The following is a 20,812-nucleotide window of genomic DNA, read 5'->3' on the forward strand; positions in this document are numbered from 1 at the left end:
AAAAAGAAGCAATGGCAAACTGCTTAAAAGTGTGGGCATGGGAGAGGGTTTTCATCAGCTAATATAAGCTTGTTCAGAGGGGCAGATTGAGACAAAATACTACACTTTAATCCTGTGTGGACGTGGTCTATAAATGTCTGTAAATTCTGGAGTGCTTGCATTGTTACATCATAAGCAGCAGGTCATCCTTAGATTAGATGTGTCAGGGGAATCGGTAGTGAAAGTACAGGTTTGCCACTGATCATACAAACAAATACAAATGCTGTGGGATGGGGGGGATTAAGGGCAATTGGGGCTAGGGAGGAATACAGAGGTTTGGGGGCATGTGAGGAAGGGGGAGGATGCGTAGGGCAGGTGGGGAGACAGGGGGCTGTTTGATTTTGTTGTAAAATTCCAAAAATAAATAACAAAAAGTTGTTTGCATTGCTAATTAAAAGGAAAAGGTTGCGTTTCTGCTATCTCAATGTCATTTTCTAAAACCAAATGTGTTTTAAAAATTGAACCTATACAGCAGAAATACGCACCACTGTGTTCAATGGTGCTTACTCCCAACCATGCACAGAACTGCAGTCATGTGCCATAAATTTAATCGTGTGATTTTATTAGTAATTTGTTTTAAATGTCTGTGTTTTTAAGGTGGAGGGATTTTTTAAAGCAATGTGTTACAAAAGGAAGATATTTAAATCCCAGTGGCCTGACTCTGGATTTTATTATGGAGCTGTCATTGATGCACTACACAGTTAGGAATAGCCCTCAAATGTTGCTGGGAACTGCAAATGGGGAGGAGAGCACTGTAGCGCTCAGTTGCTCCTTGAGGGCTTCTCATAGGCATCTGGTTGGCCACAGGGAGAGCAGGATAATGGACTAGATAGGCCTTTGACCTGCTCCAGCAGAGTTCTCTTTTGTTCTCTCTCCTTCTGAGAGCAGCCATTCAAACCACCCTAAAAAGCAACCTACTGTGCATGCTCCTGCAGCTATCTCTTGGAAGAGAAGGGGGAACAATAACTGCCACATCTTACTCTAGTAAATGAAGGTGTGCTGGATTGCTACTAATACAATGAATGGCAGTAGCTTGGGTTACATTAGAAACAAAGGCTAAGCTCCGAAGTGCATAAGCAATGCCTGGTAGAAACTAGAAGGAGCTTAGGATTTCAGGGGGTGAAGGTATCAGTGGCCTGCAAAGCAACTCATTCCTCCTGAAGCCTTGCAGAGTCAGAATAAATTATGCAAAGCAAATGTAGTTTACTGCATTAGGAATCCTTTTTATTTTACTGAATACAGCAGTAATATTTGGTTGTAAAGCAGTTTATAAATCTGCAAATAAAATTGCTATACTTGCAATATCTTTACAAGTGACAGCATTCAGTTTGTCAAAGTATTATTTATTTAGCTCTGGGAGGGTGAAGTACATCTATAAAGTCATTCCATTTCACAAACAGGTAAAAAAACACATACATCTGGATGTGTTCTTATTCTCCAGAAGAAGTGGAGCAGTCGTTTTCTATGCAAGTGAAACCAGCACACTTCTCCAAACTTTGGCTTGGAGAAGACCTTCAGGAGTTTCAATGGGGACAGAGGACAAGCATTTCAAGCCCCGAATTCTTCTCCAGCTTGAATTAAAATCAGAGACAAGTTCCTTCCTCTTGCCCCTTCCATTCAGTGCAATGGAGAAACATTACTTCACTACTTTGAATAGGAGCTAATTGAGAGGGTGCAGGAACCAAAAAGAAAAATTCTGAAGACAGAAGAGGAAGACCATTCTTCCTTGGTTAACTTCATAGGTGGACTTCCCCTCACCAATTTTGCCCAGGCTGCCTCTGAATTTGTACTAGGGAAACATTTTTCTGTTACACTGAATGGGAGCAGGGCTGAAGGAAGACTGAGAGGAAAGAAATTCTGACAATTCTCTGAAAGTTTTCCCTCACCAACTCCTCCTGGAGATTTTCAGTCCTCCCTCGGAGAATATTCAGTGAAATGACTGTGGCAATCACACTGGGTTCCCGGACGTTTGACGATCTATTGATCCCTGCACCACCACTGTGCTTGCTTCCCTGCTGCCACCAACCCATTACTCTCGGGTACACACTGAGTCCAGACAGTTGTTAAAATTAAATCAAATAAACAAGTTTATTTTGTAAGCATTAACAAATATGGTTTCTCAGTTAATTTTCTTGTCAGTTTCTTAATCTTAGTTTCTTTACCGGCCTATACCTTTCTAATACCTTCTAACTGATTATCCCAACTGTTTAACTGACTCCTCTTAACTGATTCTCTCACGTTCTCACATCAAACTAGCCCAAACCACAGACTTATCCTCCCTCTCCCTTCTCTAACTCTCAACTGACTTCTTAACAACTCTAACACTAACTTCTCCCCTTGGGTTCCTATAGGTTAGTCATTTTACAATTAGTTAACCCTTTCCTTATGAACCCAGTATGATGTCACACACCTAGGAGGGCAAACGCCACAATGACCTTCCTTATTTTGCCACCCACAAAGTAAGTGGAGAATTTGAGGGAGAGCTATTTTCTCAGTTCTAGATTTTTAAAGACAGTGAGAGCCTCAGTTGGGCTCAGGAGGAAAAAAATAGTTTTCTTATCCTGGAAGATCTTGGATGATTTCCAAGTTCATCCAAGGTAGGCTTGGGAGATCTTGCCCATCTATGCTCTGTGCCTATCTTGAAGATATGCTTCCTAGGACTAGTAGATTTCTGGATCCAACTTAGTTCATTTCCCATACAGTGGTACCTCGCAAGATGAAAAACTCGCAAGACGAAAAACTCGCAAGACGAAAGAGTTTTTTGTTTTTTTGAGTTGCTTCGCAAGACGAATTTCCCTATGGGCTTGCTTTGCAAGACGAAAAACGAAAACGTCTTGCAAGTTTGTTTTGATTGCAATGATTTTCAATGCATTCCTATGGGAAATCGTGCTTCGCAAGACGAAAAATTCGCAAGACGAAAAAACTCACAGAACGAATTAATTTCGTCTTGCGAGGCACCACTGTACTTACTCAGACGTTCAGTTGCATCCAGTATTGCTATCTGTTCTTTAGAACATGGTTACCCTTAAAGGAATTATTGGCAAACATTTGTAAATGTCAAGTCTCAAGGATGTTCTACTAGTTGAAAGGGGTAAAGATTTTAAAAGCTATTGATTTCTGCAGCACCCTCCAAAGACTTTCCTTCTTAGCTCAGGCTGAAAGTGAAAGACGTTTTGTTCTAGGACCGGGAAACTCCAAACTGAGTTTATTGGAATATCTTTCCAAATAAAATTGTCTGCCTGTGCTTTATTATTAGCATTGACATACCTGCCAATCTCAGTGTACAGATCTATAGAAGGGTTACCAAAAAAGCTTATGTTGTCACTCAGTTAAACAACTTTGCTGTATCTCAGGTACGACATGCGAGGGAATGAAAAGGTCATCTCAGACAGGGGTCTCAACCCACCCAGCTTCTACAGCCTGCAGCACTTCAACCCACCAAGTCAAGGTTGGAGATTTTGTTGCTGGACTGCAGCTCCCATTATCTCCAGCCACCTATCCAATGAAATGGGATTATGGGAGTTGTCCCAACTGAGCCCTCATGGCAAGAATGGGGAACCTGCAGCCCTTCAGATATTCCTGGACTCCAGCCCCCATCTGCCCCAGCCAACATCAGGGGTGATGGGCGCAAGACTCCAACCACCATTGAGGGTCACCAGTTCCTCAGTGGTTGACTCAGTTCCTTCCACTCTGATTGGCTTCATTTAGCCCAAAGAGTAACAAGACTCGGTGGCTAAAAAGCTTACATCTTGGCAGATTTTGCCCATCACACATATACAGTGGCGGAGGAAGGGGGTGGGGGGGTACAGTCTGCCCCGGATGTCATCATTGAGGGGTGTGTGACAAAATGAGTTTTTAAAAAATTGGGCTCATGAAATTTTTTGGAGTGACATGGTGGTTTAGGCACCTGCAAGTTTCGCACTGCAGCGTGGGATTTCTGTCTGCCTCTCCCTCAGACGCCCTACAGCTGAGGGGGAGGCAGCGAAGAGGCTCCAAGCATCGGAGAGGCTTGCCCCACCCCCATGGGTCGCTCAACACAACCCTGGCTGCAGGACATGCCCCCGCACCAGTCACTCCAGCGGCTAGCTACGCCGCTGCACACATATGCATATGAAGGGGCAAGAAAGATAAGAATGGGATTTTTGTGTGTGACTAATTTCTAAATGCTGCTATTTGTCCATTGCAATAATGTCTTCAATGTGAAATAGTCTCTAGCATGATCCCCAAAGTAACATTTCAACAACTAGTCAGGTAAGAAGATAGGGCTCCACACGTGAGGAGATATTGTGTTAAGGGTTTTTTGAACAAAGATTTGCCGGGCTGCGACTTTTCCACATGTGCAGCCCTCCTGAGGCAGGCTTTTCAGCGAGGGACAATGCAGAGCTGATAGGGCCGAGGGCAGTTGCCTATGCTGCTCAACACAGGTGTGAGATCGATGTCCTTGGGGTCAATGATGGACTTCAGAGTGAAGTTCTGTAATATGGTGGTCAAGAACAAGAAGATCTCCATACGGGCCAGACCTTCCCCCACACATATCCGCTTCCCTGCAAAGGAAACCCAAAGTGTAAGATGCATAACAACCACTTTGGCTGTTACGGAGAAAATAACAATCATGCCAAAGGAGCGAAGGTGCTGCTCCAGAACAGCTCCTGGGAGAGTCACTCTTTCCACCATTTCTTTTGCTTCAGCTGGTCACAGGAAAGGTACAAGGAGTTCTGATGGACCCAGAAGCCTCTGCCCCTCTCTCACAATCTGGGAGCCCTTCCAGTTTAGGCTACAGGAGGAAGGAGGTTCCCCCTCATTGCCCCGACACCAGCCGATTAGTGAGACGGGAAAGACCTGAGCTGGCCAAGACCGCAGCCAACTGAGGAAGCAGAGATCTTACCTGCTGAGAAAGGCATGAAATAGTCGCTCTTCCTGAAGGTGCCATCTTTGTGCAAGAAATGTCCTGGGTCAAATTCTTTGGGGTTTGGAAATTCTTTGCTGTCATGCAGCACAGACGTCAGAATAGGATATATGGTAGTACCCTGCAGAGAGTGCAAAGAAATGGGCTGGATGGCCATGACACCCAACGAAAGCATAAAATTGACTCTCACAAAGGAATGGTGTGGGAAGGCACTAACAGGAAGGAAGGTACTTTGTTGATACAGAGAAGAATGGGGCAGCGTCAGAAGACAATAGGGTGTTTAAAATGAAGTGCAGGCCTGAAGATGCCCAGCTACACTTTAGGAGTTGGGCTAAACTACTTCCCTTGCCTTGATGTATGGAAGTGAGAGCTGGACCATAAAGAAGGCTGATCGCCAAAGAATTGATGCTTTTGAATTATGGTGCTGGAGGAGACTCTTGAGAGTCCCATGGACTGCAAGAAGATCAAACGCATCCATTCTTAAGGAAATCAGCCCTGAGTGGTCACTGGAAGGACAGATCGTGAAGCTAAGGCTCCAATACTTTGGCCACCTCATGAGAAGAGAAGACTCCCTGGAAAAGACCCTGATGTTGAGAAAGATGGAGGGCACAAGGAGAAGGGGACGACAGAGGACGAGATGGTTGGATGGTGTTCTCGAAGCCACAAACATGAGTCTGACCAAACTGCGGGAGGCAGCGGAAGACAGGAGTGCCTGGCGTGCTGTGGTCCATGGGGTCACGAAGAGTCGGACACGACTAAACGACTAAACAACAACACTTCCCTTGCTTGTAGATAAGAAGAGAAGAAAAGCTCTGCTGGATCAGTCCAGTGGCCCCATCTGGTCCAGCATCCTGTTTTCATGGTGTCCAACCAAATGCCCATGGGAAGCCCTTCAACATAATCTAAACAAGACAGCACTCTCAATTCCTGTGGTTTCCACCCACTGGTATTCAGAAGTATGCTGCCTCTCGCCATGGAGGTAGAATATAGCCATCATGGCTAGCAGCCTACTATTACTACTCAGAGCCTTGAAAAGAGCTGACCTTTGGAATGACATATTGTCTGAACGGTGTGTCTTTGAGTACTGCATGAGGGACGCTCAGTGGGATGAGAGAGATGAACCTCTGGATCTCATGGATGACAGCATCTGTGTAAGGCATTGCCCCACGATCTGCCATGCAAGGACTTCGTGATCGGCCAATAACTCGGTCAATTTCTTCATGCACTTTGTCTGTAATGGGAAGAATGAGGTTTAACACCAGTGCAGGAAACATCATAGAAGCAACTGAAATTCCATGGGAGTGCCTGCCAGCCCCTGCACATTTTGGAGCTTTCAATTGTTTTCTGATACCAACTTTCTGTTGACTCATCACATTAACTCAGACAAATTATTGTAGCTCACCTTCAGTAATCCATCTGTAAACAGGGAAACATAGTATAACTGCAATTATTTATATATTAATTCAATTTCTATCCAAAAGGAGCCCAGAGGGACAAAGGCCTCCTCTTTAGGGAAGTTTTAGGAGCAAGTGATGGTCCAGCTTAGAGGGATTCCTATTGGAGGCACTGTCCTGCAGTGATTCTGATCCTACCTGAGGGCCTTTTGACCCCTGGCCCTTGTGGTTGTGCCTTTGTGGGCTACCCTTCAGGCTGGCACAGAAAGTGCAGCTGGTGCAGGATGTGATGCCTTAGTCTAAAGGATCTGCACTGGCTGCCACTATACTACTGGGCCAAGTTCAAGTTGTTACTGTTTGTATATAAAATCCTAGGGTTTACAATATGGTCAGCTATAAGAGCTCATCCACACGTCTGTTTTTGCTGGGATTTCTAGGCATGGGTATGAGCATTTGGTCCCGTCCCCCGTCCCCCCCGTTTTCTCCAGGAAAGCCTTCTGTTTACTGCTGATGTCAGTCAGCGATGGTTAACATTCAGGAATGAACAGTGGGTTTTCCTGGGGAAAGTGGCAGAACAACAACCTCTTGGACCTGTGACACATAAATTGAGGAGAGAACTAGAATAATAAATACTAACATCGCATCCATTTTACCTTGTATCTTTGGGTATTTGAGGAGGATCATGAACCCGTATCGCAGTGTGGTGCTGGTGGTCTCTGTTCCAGCCACAAACAAATCAACTGTGCTTATGGCCAAGTTTTCAATGGTGAAATGGGATGCACTATTACCTTTTTCCTGCAGAAACACACAACACAGTCAGTGGAGTCAACTCAATTGTTCTGAGTACAACATAACAAGAATTTAACTGTGCCACTGGGAACAGCTCCCGTCCCAAGATACAACATCTTATCTCAAGTCCTTTTACAGCTCATTCCTCTTGACATTCCTTGCCCAGAGGGCTAATCATTAGAAAGAACTTCCCATTTACTGCAAGAACAGGTCAGCAATGGGAAATGAATCTACTCCAATGGGGTGTGGGCAGGAATCTCTTTCCTTGGCATTCCCCACAAGAAGCTGGATGGAAGTCTGCTGGTTGGGAAGCTTCAGGAGTGGCAGGAGAACCCACATGGAGAGGTCTGTGAGTTTTCATGATTACCTGATCCATTTTCATAAGGAAGCAGTCGAGAAAATCCCGAGGTGAGCTGGGGTCCAGAGTGGCCTTGTGCTCTTCAACCTCCTCCAAAACAAACTGTCTGGCTGCCAAGTTGTTTTTCAGCACTTTATGGTGGGGCCCAGGGATGCATTTCATCAAAGAAGGAAAGAGGTTGTAGAGCTAGAAGAAACACAAGAGACCCATTGGCACCAACCTCAGTCAGGGTTTGTCCAAACTCGGGCTTCAGTATAATGTTGGCCACTGTTGCCTTGTGTTCATGTCAACTCTGTTGTCCACACACCAGCATTTTCACTACCAATGCTTCCCAAATCTATGTAGATGTTCCCCTTCAGTTGTCTTATATCATTATTTTTTTATTATTGTTTATTGAATTTATACCCACAGGTCCTAGGGTGGTTCGCAGACTAAAATAAAAATATAGAACCACAAAATGCATAATCAAAATAAAAACAACCCAATTACCCACCCCCCCAATCCACATGTTAAAAGGTATATACTGAATGAGACCATTGGTCTCTCAAGGTCAGTAGTGCCTATGCTAGCAGCTCTGCTGGGTTTCATTCAGGAGTCCCATCCCTAACCAGGGATGCTACTAGGAATTGACTCTGGAACCCTATATAAACAAGCCAAATGCTCTAAAACTGAGCTATGGGATTACATACATATCTCTAAATGTAGTCCCATCTGTTTCTCCTACTGAAACCAGTCCGTGTACACATCCCTGGCTTAAAATTCAGCAAGGCGCAACTTTTCATAAGAAATGGCAGGTTAGATATCGATTGTGACTAACATCATGTATTCACACTTTCTCAAACCATTAGTGGAAGCACATTGGATGCAGAGGCAATGGCAGTGTATATACATCCCAAGTGATTAGTTCCAGTTACAGTATTGAGCCTGTGGGTTTTACTCGTTAAGCTTTACTTCCTATTCCACCGGGCTGCTGTTGAGTTAAGTCAAGCCTTGGTTATTAGACCCAGGTATTGGTATTGGCTCTCCAAATTAAAAACATAAGAAGAGCCTATTGAATCAGGCCAGTGGCCCATTGTGCTGTCACAGTGGCTAACCAGTTGCTCATGGCAAACCTGCAACTAGGACATTAACAGAAATATTAAGAGGCAGAGGCAGTATGGGCCATGAGAAGCCTGGAAGAAAGACATTTAAACAGCAGGAAAATTTAGACTTTGTGGGAAAGGGCCTTTAAAAAGATGGCACCTACCTGTCCCCAAGAAGAGCTTAAAACCTGAAAGTTTTCATTCATTAAGCTCATCATGGATAGGAACTTCTTGTCATTATAATCGTATCGTTTCCCAAAGACAATTGCACAAATGACATTGGAGAGAGCGCAACTGAGCAAGTAGGTTGGATCCAAGGGCTTCTCTGGAAGGACAACAAAAAAATAATTATACAACCCCACTACAGGTTTTAGGCAATAATCTAGTCTGGAATTTCTGAGCTGCCATTTCCTGGCTCCAGGCCTCAGTGGTCAGACAGGAAGCTGCCTTTCTCACAACAATTCTGAAGGCATGGGCATCTTCAGTGGCTATGAGTGATTTCTTCCAAGGACTTTCCAAAGTGCTTTCTTCCAGCTTCAGCTAATATATCCTTAGATAGGAAAGGGTGACCACAGTGGAGCAGGCCTGGGTGAACTCTAGACTAAAACTAAGGAATCCAAAGCACTTCAGATGCTGCTATACTGTAACTTCTGGACCACTGATGACTGTTGGGGCTGAAAGCAGCTGGAAATCAACAATATCTGCAGAGCACTCTGCTTCAGGTTAAGAACTTTGCTTCAGGATAAGAACAGAAATTCTGCTCTGGCAGTGCGGTGGCAGCGGGAGGCCCCTTAGCTAAAGTGGTGCTTAAGAAAAGTTTCAGGTTAAGTACGGACCTCCGGAACGAATTAAGTACTTAACCTGAGGTACCACTGTATTTCACAAGTGTTTTTAGGCAATTTATTTCATTCAGTGTTGGTCACTAGTTCTGTGTTTTACGATTTTAATTTTTTAATGATTTCCTTGTACCTACCATGCTATTTCTTTATGAGTTGGTGGTTAATAATCTGTTGTAATGTACCCCAGCATCTGTTGTGATGTTCAAGGGGGTCTGCTTGATAAGCCTATGTGGATGAGGGGCAGTGGCTACCCACCCTGAGTGTCCTGGAGCTTTTCTAGCAGGAACTGTGCTTCCTCCTGGATCCTCTCCTCAATACTTTTCTTTCCCATGCCAAAGTTGCGCAGGGTGGTAAGGGCAAAACGTCGGAGCTGCTTCCACACCTCCCCATTGCTGAATATAATTCCTGGAAAGCAGAAGAGGAAATGGGCATGAAGGAGATGGATGGACTGAAAGGGAGAGCAGAAGAAGCAGGTTGGAAGAGCAGGAGCCTCAATGTTTCGATATTTATGTTAACTGATAATTTATCTCTTGGAGCCTGGGTCTCTCTCTGAAGCTGCCAGTATAATGAAGAAGCAATAGTTCATGGACTATATTAACCAAAAAGAACTTTAAAAAAACTGGTTACAGATAGGTAGCCGTGTTGGTCTGCCATAGTCAAAATAAAAAAATCCTTCCAGTAGCACCTTTAAGACCAACTGGACTACATTGCTAATTGTTTAAGTGCAATGTGTTGATTTGTATTTATTTATTTTCTTGGTAACAAATTTTAAGATAGCTTAGAGTAACTTTGAAACTCTTTCTTGGTGTGGAGAGTTTATTGATTCACAAGATCCAGGCCAGGGAATTCTGCTCACATAACTCTCACACTTACTGCCCACACCAGAATTACCTCAGACCATTATTTTTAAAGGCTAGAGACTCATTCAATCCTGCTTTAATTTTTGGTGCTTTCTCTAGACCAGAGGCGGAGCTAGCTGCTTCGGCACCTAGAGCGGCCTGCGTGGTCAGGGGTAAGCACCCGTGGGTGTAAGGCAGCGTGCGGCGGCGGCGGGAGCGTCCCGGGGGGTGCGGGCGGCAACACACATCCCAGGGGGGCGCCACCTGTTGCTTTATTTTCATGAATAGAGGGATTTTCCTGTCCGTCCCCCCCGGTCAACCAGCAAAGAATACCTAATCCCTTGTTGACATCATCAGCTAATGGCAGGTGTCCCCTGGCAGCAAATTCATCTCCACGGTCGATCAGTGCTTCTTTCACTGCATCATAGCCATGCAGCACCACAACCCGTTCTGCTCCAAAATACATTGTGAACACAGAGCCATACTTCTCACCAAACTGGAAAAAAGATAGAGAAGGACACACATCTAGGTGGGTTTGCGGGTTAGGAGAGGTTCATATAGCTGATGTAGAGCCCCGCTGCCCCCAGACTCACTATGGGCATCTGAACCACATGACTCTTAATAACATACAGAAGTGTTCTGCAGCTAGATCAGGCTGAAGGCCAACTAGTCCACGACTGTTATCACAGTGGCCCACACAGTTCTTCTGGGAAGCTCAAAAACAAGACCTGAGTGCAATAGCACGCTCCCCTCCTGCAGGTCCCTGGAACTGGTGGAGGTTCAGCATCATCACTAGCAGCTATGGGTAGCTTTATCTTCAATGAATTTTGTCTGAACATTTCTTTTAAATCATCCAAGTTGGAGGCTATCATCGCTACTTCTTTGGGAGTAAATTCCACAGTTTCAATATGCACTGTATGAAGAACTACTATCCTGCGTGTGTTGTAAATCTTCCAACATTCAGCTTTAACTGAAGGCTCCAAGTTTTAGCATTACAGACCCTTCATGTGTCCCTATTTTCCAGGGACATCCCTGATTTAGAGAAGCCATCCCAGTTTGATCACAGAATGTCCTTAGGCTGTCCCTATTTTCATTGGAGAAATGTTGGAGGGTATGGCATTATGAGAGGGGGGTAAAAGTGTTTTCCCATCCACTTTCTCTATATCGTGAATATGATTATACTGCTCTGTTATGTCCCCCTCACACTCATTTTTCTAAGGGAATTCTTACAGTACCTTCCCACTGAGCACATTCTGGGGAAAATAAAGGAGCAGCTTTTCAAAATACAAGAAGACTATGAACTCCCCACTGTCCAGCAGAGGCTAAAAATGTTCAGAGGGCAATAATGCCCAAACCATCCATGTGTGGAGGAAGAACTGGACCCGCCCCCGCCCCCTGTCTCTAATATAGTATGAAAACTGCACTATTGCTTTTTAAAGTTCGTTACTCAGAAGGGGGTTTTATGGCTTTTATTTTAAGCATGACAATAAAATGACAATAAAACAACCCCCTTTCTGGAGTTGTGGGACCTGCTCAAAGTCCACCTCTTTTCTGTGGAGCCTTTGCGACAAGTCCCTGCTCCCCATGCCTGCTGATGTAGCCAAGCGCAAGTCCGTGCCACTGACATCACAGCGATTCTGCTATTCTTTTCCTCTGGTCTGGATGCCTCCCCTCCCTCTCTTGCCTCTCCTCTGTCAAAGTGCAGAGTCTGTTGCCTTAGACTCTGCAAATGTGCCCTGCACACAGATGGTACCATCTATAAATAAACAAACTGACAATGGACTGTCCCCTTCCAAAAGAGTCAAATGGAAAGAGGCTTGCAAACAGGTAACGGTCATAAACAGACAGCTGTTGAGGAAGGTGCTCATCTTTGGCTTACCTCCTGGAGAACCTGGGCCAGGTTGTTGGTCTTCAGCTGCAGAGCGTTCCCTACGATGGGCAGTGGAGGTGGGCCAGGTGGCAGCTGCTTTGCATTCTCTGGCGTCCTGCTCCTGACTGCAAGGAAAACAAGGCAAGAGATACATATGATCATCAAAATGGTCACTGTCCCTAGAGGCTCCATGGCACCAGCTAACAGTGACTGAAATGACTCTAGATGAATTAATTTGCTTTCCAATTTTATATACTCTGAGGAGGTCACATATACATGGACTTTCACCAATAGGAATTCTAGGTATCTCTGAGTAAATGAGATCAGCCATTAAGTAGATAAGGTTGTATAATCAAGAAATGAACTTTTCTGAACTTAAGTCTGTATCCTTTTTTTTCATTGATTAGTAAGGCAATGATATCGGCATTACAGCGCACAAGGTCTGTGATGTAAGACAACCAGGGGTTCAGGGTTTTTTCTGCCAAACATTGTAATGTAGCCTTGAGGCAAATGGTTCTGCTTCTAAGGTGCTTTCAGGACCAGGTTCCTGCAGGAGAGCTTCTTGTATACTCTGAGTGCTTGGCTGGAGGTTTCTTGCACCTCAGATGCCCACAAATGTTAAATAAAATTGAAATAAACTTGAAGGCAGGTCCATAATGGAGCTCAGCCGTAGCACAAATACATCCCTGTTAGGAGACCTTGCAGTTTGGGTGAATTAGACTGAGAAGTTTACACACAGTTTCTGGATTTCTACTGCTTTATTCATGCAGGAACAAAATTATCTTGGCAAGAACTATTTACAGGATGAGTAGAGATAAAAAGAGAGAGCTATAGCAGGCATCTTATCAGGAGAGAACAACAAAATGGTTCAGCTTTTACAGGTGGAGTTAACTTAGAAAAAGACTACGAGCAAATGCTGGCTTGCTTGCTGCACAAACAGTGCTCTTGTGTGGTTTAAAGTAATACATGCATTAGCTAGAGGTTCAGGAGAAGGAAGTTTATTTGTTTCCCCCAACAATCCCATCTAGCACTACCCACTAATGTGGGCAGGACACACCAAGATAGATTTTGGAGACATAAACCTGGAAGTGCTTATGTACTGACAAGACACACCATCATCGAAACAATGTGCCCTAGTGAGGACAAAACCATGGTCACTAGTGCACATGCTGAAACAGAACATTAACTTATACCAATGTTAAATTGTCTTTCAAACTGACTTGTCAGTTCAGTTTGCATAAACTTATTTGAACTCGTGGTTCAGTTCATAAACCAAAGTGCACCAGATGTTTTTGCCAACAACTGTTGCTGCTCTGTGTGTTTTGAGTCAATCTCCTGTCAGTGCAGTTCACAGAAGTTCCGCCCGTTCTAGCCACAGCTGGGACACTTTATGGCTGCTCTGTAGAGAGAGGCCAACTCAGTTCACCAGAGTTCAGATTGCATAAACTGAGTTTCTTTGCCAGAGCAACTGGTGAGGTGGTACAGGGTCTGCCTGACAAGCACATGATCCCAGGTTCAAGACCCATTATCTCTCGGTAGGGTCCTGAAGAGCCCTGTGACTCGGGATAAGCCAGCTTCTTACATTCCTGTGTCAGTGCAAGGCACCATGATCTGATTAATATAAAGGCAGTACAGTGGTACCTCGAGTTAAGTACTTAATGCGTTCCGGAGATCCGTTCTTAACCTGAAACCGTTCTTAACCTGAAGCACCACTTTAGCTAATGGGGCCTCCTGTTGCTGCTGGAGCCCAATTTCTGTTCTCATCCTGAAGCAAAGTTCTTAAACCGAGGTAATATTTCTGGGTTAGCACCATAAGGTCCCATGGCAGGTTACGCAATCAAAAATTTCAATATTAAGCAGTATAATGTTGTACCCAATTTACACCGCTTGATTCTATTTGTTGTCCTCACATGTGCAGGAGCCACACCACGGGATAGCCAGGCATCAAGTAGCCTCTGTGTGGTCATGGCTTGTCCTGTTGCAGAAGGAGAAGCCCATAGATTGGCCTATTCTCTAGCACCCATTCATCTGCACCTATCTAGCGTCAGTCAGCATGAGGTTCCAATTATTTTTATTCAATCAATTCCATTGATGAACTACTTCCTAAAACACCTCAAAGCAATTTAACAACAACAAACAATCAACAAGAATATATATATATATATATATATATATATATATATATATATGCATATATTTTATATGGGAAAACAATTCATATTAAGTAGGCTCCTGGCTTTCGTCTGCTATTCTTAAACTTTAAAAAAGAGGATGTCTTTGCCTTTGGAGAGCTGAGGGTTGAGGCTCCAGATATAGTGCTCTGATGATTGAAGGAGGATTGTACCACTCTGCCTTTCTGTTTTCTTTTTGTTTTGTCTTCCTAGATCCTCTTCTTCTGTTGTCTTCCCTTCTTCTGGCTGTCTACCACAGACACCAATCACTAATCAACGTGGACTGAAGCAGATTGACTGGCACCCAGCCATAAATTCACTCCTGCTCCCCACCACCCAGTAGTCTTAACTCCATCCAACCACATTATCCAAATTATTCTAAACCTGCACTCACCAATTGAATATGTGCCTATTATCCTTACTTTGCATACTGAGAATTGTAACTCATAGCTGTCAAAGTTCCACAATACAGTTAAGCTAATTTTCACCAGACCAGATGGGAAACTTCCCTGTTCCATTATGGTACAAAGGTCAAAACGCAATACTGATTAAAACACATTACACTGGCTAGGCGTTGTTAATATGTGATAAGAAATTAAGGTTTTTAACTTATAAAACACGACAATGCAAAAAAGCCCAAGGGAATGTCTCCAAATCTTAAACCCTACAAGAGAGGAAGAAATTCTTCAACTCCTAAATAAACCCAAGAAGAACAGGAGGGTATAGGCTTCAGCCTCCATAACTATTCCATTTATTTTCTTAACAAGATCTGTTTGCAACTTTCCCAGAGCCCCAAACCTCAAATCTGTTACAGAATGATTTTGTTCCAGGAAGTGAATGGGTTTCTTGTACCACAGATTCCATCCTATTGTTGCACACCATCCCATCCCTTCCACCAGACAACTCCTCACCCAGCATGCTGACGTTTCAACTTCAGCTATCAATGATTGAAACCTAACTGTTGAGAAGCTGTACTGGGGAAGGGGGTGGGGAGAACAGAAACCAAGGCAGAGCAGAGAAGCCCAGCAAAAATGGGCTTATTCACAGTAAAGGAGAACAGATGCCCCCAAAACCAACTAGGGAAAGAGTGGTCTGCAGTACCCAGTGGCCTCCCAGCTCCTGTTCTTTGGAGTCTGGGACTGTTCCCTTCATATTATATAGTTCCCTCCCCCCCTTTTTAAATCCCACCTTCTTACAGTGAGCTGAAGGTGAGGCATATGGTCTCCCCATTATATCCTCACAAGGCTGAGATACTGTCACTAGGTGCAAGGTCAACTTGTGAATTATGTGGTTGAGGGGGGATCTGAGCTCTGCTCCCCCAGGTCCTACATCCACCGCACCAATCTGGTATATGTATTAAATGCATTCCTGTACAGTAAATGGTTAAAAAATATTGAGGTTGAGTGAAGTCCAGCACCAACAAAAACAGAAATAAACTTACTAAATACTAATCTTATTGTTCCATATGTACTCTATCACCAAAAGTACATCCTAAAATATCATTTTACTCTAAAAAAATCAAGTAAATCTTTACCTAATACTTTCTTAATTACATCAATGTAAATAAATAAATAGCAGTACTGTAAATAAATTATAGCATTTTGTATCAAAATTGTACTTATCTTGGTTGGCTTTTCCATATTTCAGTTCTTTGTCAGCGACTTGACAGCTATGATTCAAAATGTGGCATAAAAAGAACATTATCCTACTTACCTTGCATACATACATGCATGCATGTATGTACCAGTATTTATTAGATTCCTTATTCACCCATTACCACAAGCTCCCGGGTCAGGTTACAACAATCAAATATATAATGCTAAAACAAATAAAGCATTTACAATCCAGGAGGTTTGCAGACAAGCAATATTTCCCTGCAATATTTGGGAAATGAAAAAAAGTGCATTTAATTTACATTACTTATGCTCCTTATGATAGAATAAAAACAAGATGGGTTTTAAAAAACTCTGCAATACTGTGTGTCTTAGTTTTCCCCAAGTGAAATGGGTGTATGGGACAATTGTTCGTGGAGCTTACCTTCATCCACTTTGCCACATTCAGCACCCCTTCATAATCCCATTCTTCTTACAAATTGTTTTTTTTTTTAAAGAATTTTTATTAAAGTTTTAAACAACAAAACAAGAAAAACAACTCACACACAAAAAAATACAAAACTTAACAATAAAAACACAAAAAACAACAATTAAAAACAAACTCTCTTTTTCATTTCCAATTTTAAATTACTTATTTTCTAGACTTCCTCATACCTCCCTCTTTTGTATTCCAGTCCACATTATTTGTCCAGCAGTTTCTTTTCCACTTTTTTAATCCCAATCTTTAATTTAATAAAATGTTAAAATATATAACATCAACTTTTTTTTTAAACCTAATCCTTAATCTTAATATCTTAATATCATATAACTTTAAAGTTTTCCCTTTTAATATCAAATTTCCATTTCTTTAAACATCTTTAATCTTGATCTTTAATCTTAATCTATCCTTAACTTTAACCTGTGCAGCTGGAAACCACTTGTTTTCAGTCCAACATCACTCTAACATTCCTTAATTTTGCAGTGTTTCTGAAGATAGTCTTTGAATTTCTTCCAGTCTTCCTCCATCGACTCTTCTCCCTGGTCACGGATTCTACCAGTCATTTCAGCCAGTTCCATATAGTCCATCAGTTTCATCTGCCATTCCTCCAGCGTGGGAAGTTCTTGTGTCTTCCAATACTTTGCGATGAGTATTCTTGCTGCTGTTGTTGCATACATAAATAAAGTTCTATCCTTTTTTAACACCATTTGGCCGACTCCATTCTTCTTACAAATTGGAAGTGCTGCATGTATCTGTATGGCTGCCTTGGGATTATATCTGGGTGGAAAAATGACCTCACTACACTGCACACCAAGTATAAACTATAAAAGATCAATCTCATGAGCTTGCTCCAAGGCTTAAAACAATAAATGTTGCAATTTCTTTTTTTTAAAGTAATTCCAAAATTGATTACTTTATATTACTACAGCTGTTCATTAGGTTTGTCATTTATCCACCACTTCCTGCGATATAAATGAGTGAATTTATTAAGTGTGCCACCTTGGGGCATGTCAGAGGCCATTTTATATAAGCACAGAGTAATCAGCTCCCTGGCTGTGATTTTTCTCTGTGACATTTGGGCCATTGACCCTGAGAATCTTGCAGGAGCCTGCTTTCATTTCCAGTGCTGAGAAATAGTATTGATGCTTCCATTAGCAAAGCTGTTCTGTTAGTTTTCAGGCAGTATTGATTAAAAGCAGACATTATTTTTAATCTGATGCATTAGGGCCAAGCACAAGAGTTATTAGTATTCTAAATGGTATTGGATCATTATTTAATTTCATGTACAGGCTGACATTTATGTTACATTTTCAAGGTAGTTGCCCTTTCCAAGGTAGTTGCCCTTTCTCTGTAACAAGAACCCGGTAACATTACTTACCGTCTCACATTGTCTTGTTCCAGATAGTTCTAGGTAGAGATGCTTGAGAAACTTTCTTTTTCTTTTTTAAATTAGATTTTATTAAGGCTTTTCATAATACATTCCAATAAAAGACAAACTAATGTAAACCAAAAGAAAAAGAAAAAAGAAAAATGCAAAGTCCTCTCTCACTGGTAACTCTTAACTCTTGTCTCACACAGAAATGGGTGGACCTTCCGAGCTCTCACCAGAGGCGAAGCCTCAGAGCGGGGGCTACCGGAGCAATTGCCCAAGGCACAATTTTTTTAGGGGCTCACCACTGCAGCTGCCACCTTGACCAGAGGGGTGTGACAGAAAAATGTGTTTACTGAGCAGGTTGAGTCACCAAGTGTTTTTCTCCCTGCCAGCAAATAGTAAACTAGCAACAGCTCCTGATCGGCCAGGGTTCTAAGGGAGGCAGTTGGAGTGGAGTGAGAGAAGGTGCGCAAGATTCTGTTGCGCAGCAGTAAATTAATCAACACAGAATCTTCTTCATAAACAGAATAAAACTTTTACTTGAGAAAATAAAGTTGTTCATAAACAGCACAACAACTACAATTTATTTATACCCCGCCCATCTGGCTGGGCTTCCCCAGCCACTCTGGGTGGCTTCCAACAAAATATTAAAATACAATAGTCTATTAAACATTAAAAGCTTCCCTAAACAGGGCTGCCTTCAGATATCTTCTAAAGGTCTGGTATCATAGAATCATAGAATCATAGAGTTGGAAGAGACACAAGGGCCATCGAGTCCAACCCCCTGCCAAGCAGGAAACACCATCAGAGCACTCCTGACATATGGTTGTCAAGCCTCTGCTTAAAGACCTCCAAAGAAGGAGACTCCACCACACTCCTTGGCAGCAAATTCCACTGTCGAACAGCTCTTACTGTCAGGAAGTTCTTCCTAATGTTTAGGTGGAATCTTCTTTCTTGTAGTTTGGATCCATTGCTCCGTGTCCGCTTCTCTGGAGCAGCAGAAAACAACCTTTCTCCCTCCTCTATGTGACATCCTTTTATATATTTGAACATGGCTATCATATCACCCCTTAACCTCCTCTTCTCCAGGCTAAACATGCCCAGCTCCCTTAGCCGTTCCTCATAAGGCATCGTTTCCAGGCCTTTGACCATTTTGGTTGCCCTCCTCAGTTGTTGTTCTCTTTGACATCTGGTGGGAGGGTGTTCCACAGGGCGGGTGCCACTACCAAGAAGGCCCTAGTTCCCTGTAACTTGGCTTTTTGCAGCGAGGGAACCGCCAGAAGGCCCTCGGCACTGGACCTCAGTGTCCTGGCAAAATGATGGGGGTGGAGATGCTCCTTCAGATATACTGGACCGAGGCTGTTTAGGGCTTTAAAGGTCAGCACCAACACTTTGAATTGTGCTCGGAAATGCATAAAGAGCATACACAGAGTGCTCATAGCAGCTATCTGACTCTTGACAGAGGCACAGTCTTAGTTACTGATTTACAGTGGTACCTTGGGTTACAGATGCTTTGGGTTACAGACACTTCAGGTTAAAAACTCCGCTAAACAGGAAGTGGTCACTCCAGGTTAAGATCTTTGCCCCAGGATAAGAACGGAAATCGCGTGCGCTCTGCGGCAACACGGAAGTAACAGAGCGTGTTACTTCCAGGTTTCGCCGCTCACGCATGTGCAGACGCTCAAAATGACGTCACGCGCATGCATGGAAGCGGCAAAATGAGACCTGTGCATGCGCAGACGCGCCGTCGCGTCTTACGTTCCATTCAGGATGCAAACGGGGCTCCGGAACGGATCCCGTTCGCATCCTGGGGTACCACTGTACTAGAGTCCTGGCACAATTTTTGTTGGCACAACACAACACACACACTGGCTGAGATATACACTCACATAGACACGCACAGAGACTGGCTACTTTTATAGGGAGAATGAGTCATCACTCAAGATGAGTCACGAATCACAGTGACTTAGCAGTTTGCTGTTAATAGTTAGCAGTTAGCAGGCTTGAATGATTGTGTAGGCCTTGTAGGCCTTACTGCTTCTGCTCTCAAGAACCTTTGTCTCATGACAGATTCATGGGGTCTGGGAGTCGGACTCTGTCAGGAGAGTTCGTTCTGACAGTGGTAGAGCTGAGGAGAGCCGAGAACTCTCAGTATATGCTTAAAGTTGTCAGGAGTACGTGCCGGAGCCAGGCCCTGTGACCGGTAGAGCTTCGCAGGACTGGGGCTTTCCTAAGTTTGTTCTCAAGAGGCGAGCCGGGAAGGGATATAAGGTCAGCAATTCTCTTTGGCTCTTTGCCACAGCAACACGCTTCCTGCCTTGCTGTGTTTGGCTTCTTGACTCCTTGCTTCCTGATCCTCGGACCCTTGGCTTCCTGACTCTCATTCCTGCTCCCACACCGCCGTCTTGTCCCCGGTCCCGACGTCCTCTGCTAGGACTTCAACCGCCCGTAAACCAGACTGTGACAAAGGTTCTGAATTGCAGAACACGGGTAAAATAGAAAAGACACAGTCCTGCATGGTGTTTACAGGAAAAAGGGTCCTCTGAGGGAATACTCTGACAGGAAAGGGCAGTAGTGATTCTGAGGCCAAGGAGGATTTGGGGGGTCTATAAGGGAAACAGTGCAGGTAAAATCCTAACTTCCTGAAGTGTGAGTGGAGAAGTCTGATCTATGGAAGATGTGTAAAAGAAAGTAACCTGAAGCCTGAACAGCATACAGCCTATAACTTGGAACAGTATACGTTTTAATAAAAAGCAACAGCACTGTTGGTTACATTTCTGTGGAAGAAGAAGAACCAAAACTCCTTGTTTACATCTGATATAATAAAGATTGTTTGCAACCTGTTTTCCCAAAAGAAAAACCCACCATCGCTCGTGATTCATTCTCCATTGGGGATTTCACCTGAGGGAAAGGGAAACAGAGGCCTGGCGCAGCGGTGCAAGAGAGAGAGAGTGCCATTGCGCCTTTTCAAGGGGCTCCCTGTTCCGGCCCGCCTCATGTTGAACAGGAGCTAGGAGAGGATGGGCCCTTGCATCCCTTGGCCAGGTGGCATCCCCGCTGGC

The 20,812-nt window shown here is 43.6% G+C and overlaps 1 protein-coding gene and 1 long non-coding RNA gene across 3 annotated transcripts in view; one reads left to right on the top strand and one right to left on the bottom strand.

The window, feature by feature from the left end:
• The window catches only part of LOC308470315, a 33,225-nt gene extending 30,395 nt beyond the window's left edge, over positions 1 to 2,830 (top strand). Inside the window, exon 2 of the long non-coding RNA XR_013982363.1 lies at positions 2,637 to 2,830. This is a non-coding gene — a long non-coding RNA (uncharacterized lncRNA). The remainder of the gene's footprint in view (positions 1 to 2,636) is intronic.
• On the bottom strand, positions 2,100 to 12,405 carry LOC308464693 (cytochrome P450 2C19-like). 2 transcript variants are annotated; one of them, XM_080984181.1, is made up of 9 exons: positions 12,126 to 12,368; positions 10,580 to 10,742; positions 9,663 to 9,812; positions 8,733 to 8,893; positions 7,496 to 7,672; positions 6,993 to 7,134; positions 5,989 to 6,176; positions 4,925 to 5,066; positions 2,100 to 4,583 (listed from the first exon to the last, which is right to left on the bottom strand). In XM_080984181.1, the coding sequence occupies exons 1-9, from the start codon at positions 12,306 to 12,308 to the stop codon at positions 4,402 to 4,404; spliced, it is 1,488 nt and encodes a 495-aa protein (XP_080840307.1). In that variant the 5' UTR covers positions 12,309 to 12,368; the 3' UTR covers positions 2,100 to 4,401. The 2 variants fall into 2 exon arrangements, with proteins under 2 accessions (XP_080840307.1, XP_080840308.1); XM_080984182.1 differs by lacking the exon at positions 2,100 to 4,583 and having other exon boundaries at positions 4,926 to 5,847; positions 12,126 to 12,405.
• Positions 12,406 to 20,812: the final 8,407 nt, after the last annotated feature.

This window comes from Podarcis pityusensis, assembly GCF_964106645.2.
Source record: "Podarcis pityusensis genome assembly, chromosome: 1".
NCBI classification, from domain to species: Eukaryota; Metazoa; Chordata; class Lepidosauria; order Squamata; family Lacertidae; genus Podarcis; species Podarcis pityusensis.

Coding starts and splice junctions, on each gene's coding strand:
- LOC308464693 (XM_080984181.1), bottom strand. CDS start 12,308: ATGGAGCCTCTAGGGACAGTGACCATTTTGATGATCATATGTATCTCT. Junction 10,743..12,125: donor TGGCCCAGGTTCTCCAGGAG/GTAAGCCAAAGA, acceptor TCTTTTTTCCAG/TTTGGTGAGAAGTATGGCTC. Junction 7,135..7,495: donor TCCTTATGAAAATGGATCAG/GTAATCATGAAA, acceptor GTGTTTCTGCAG/GAAAAAGGTAATAGTGCATC.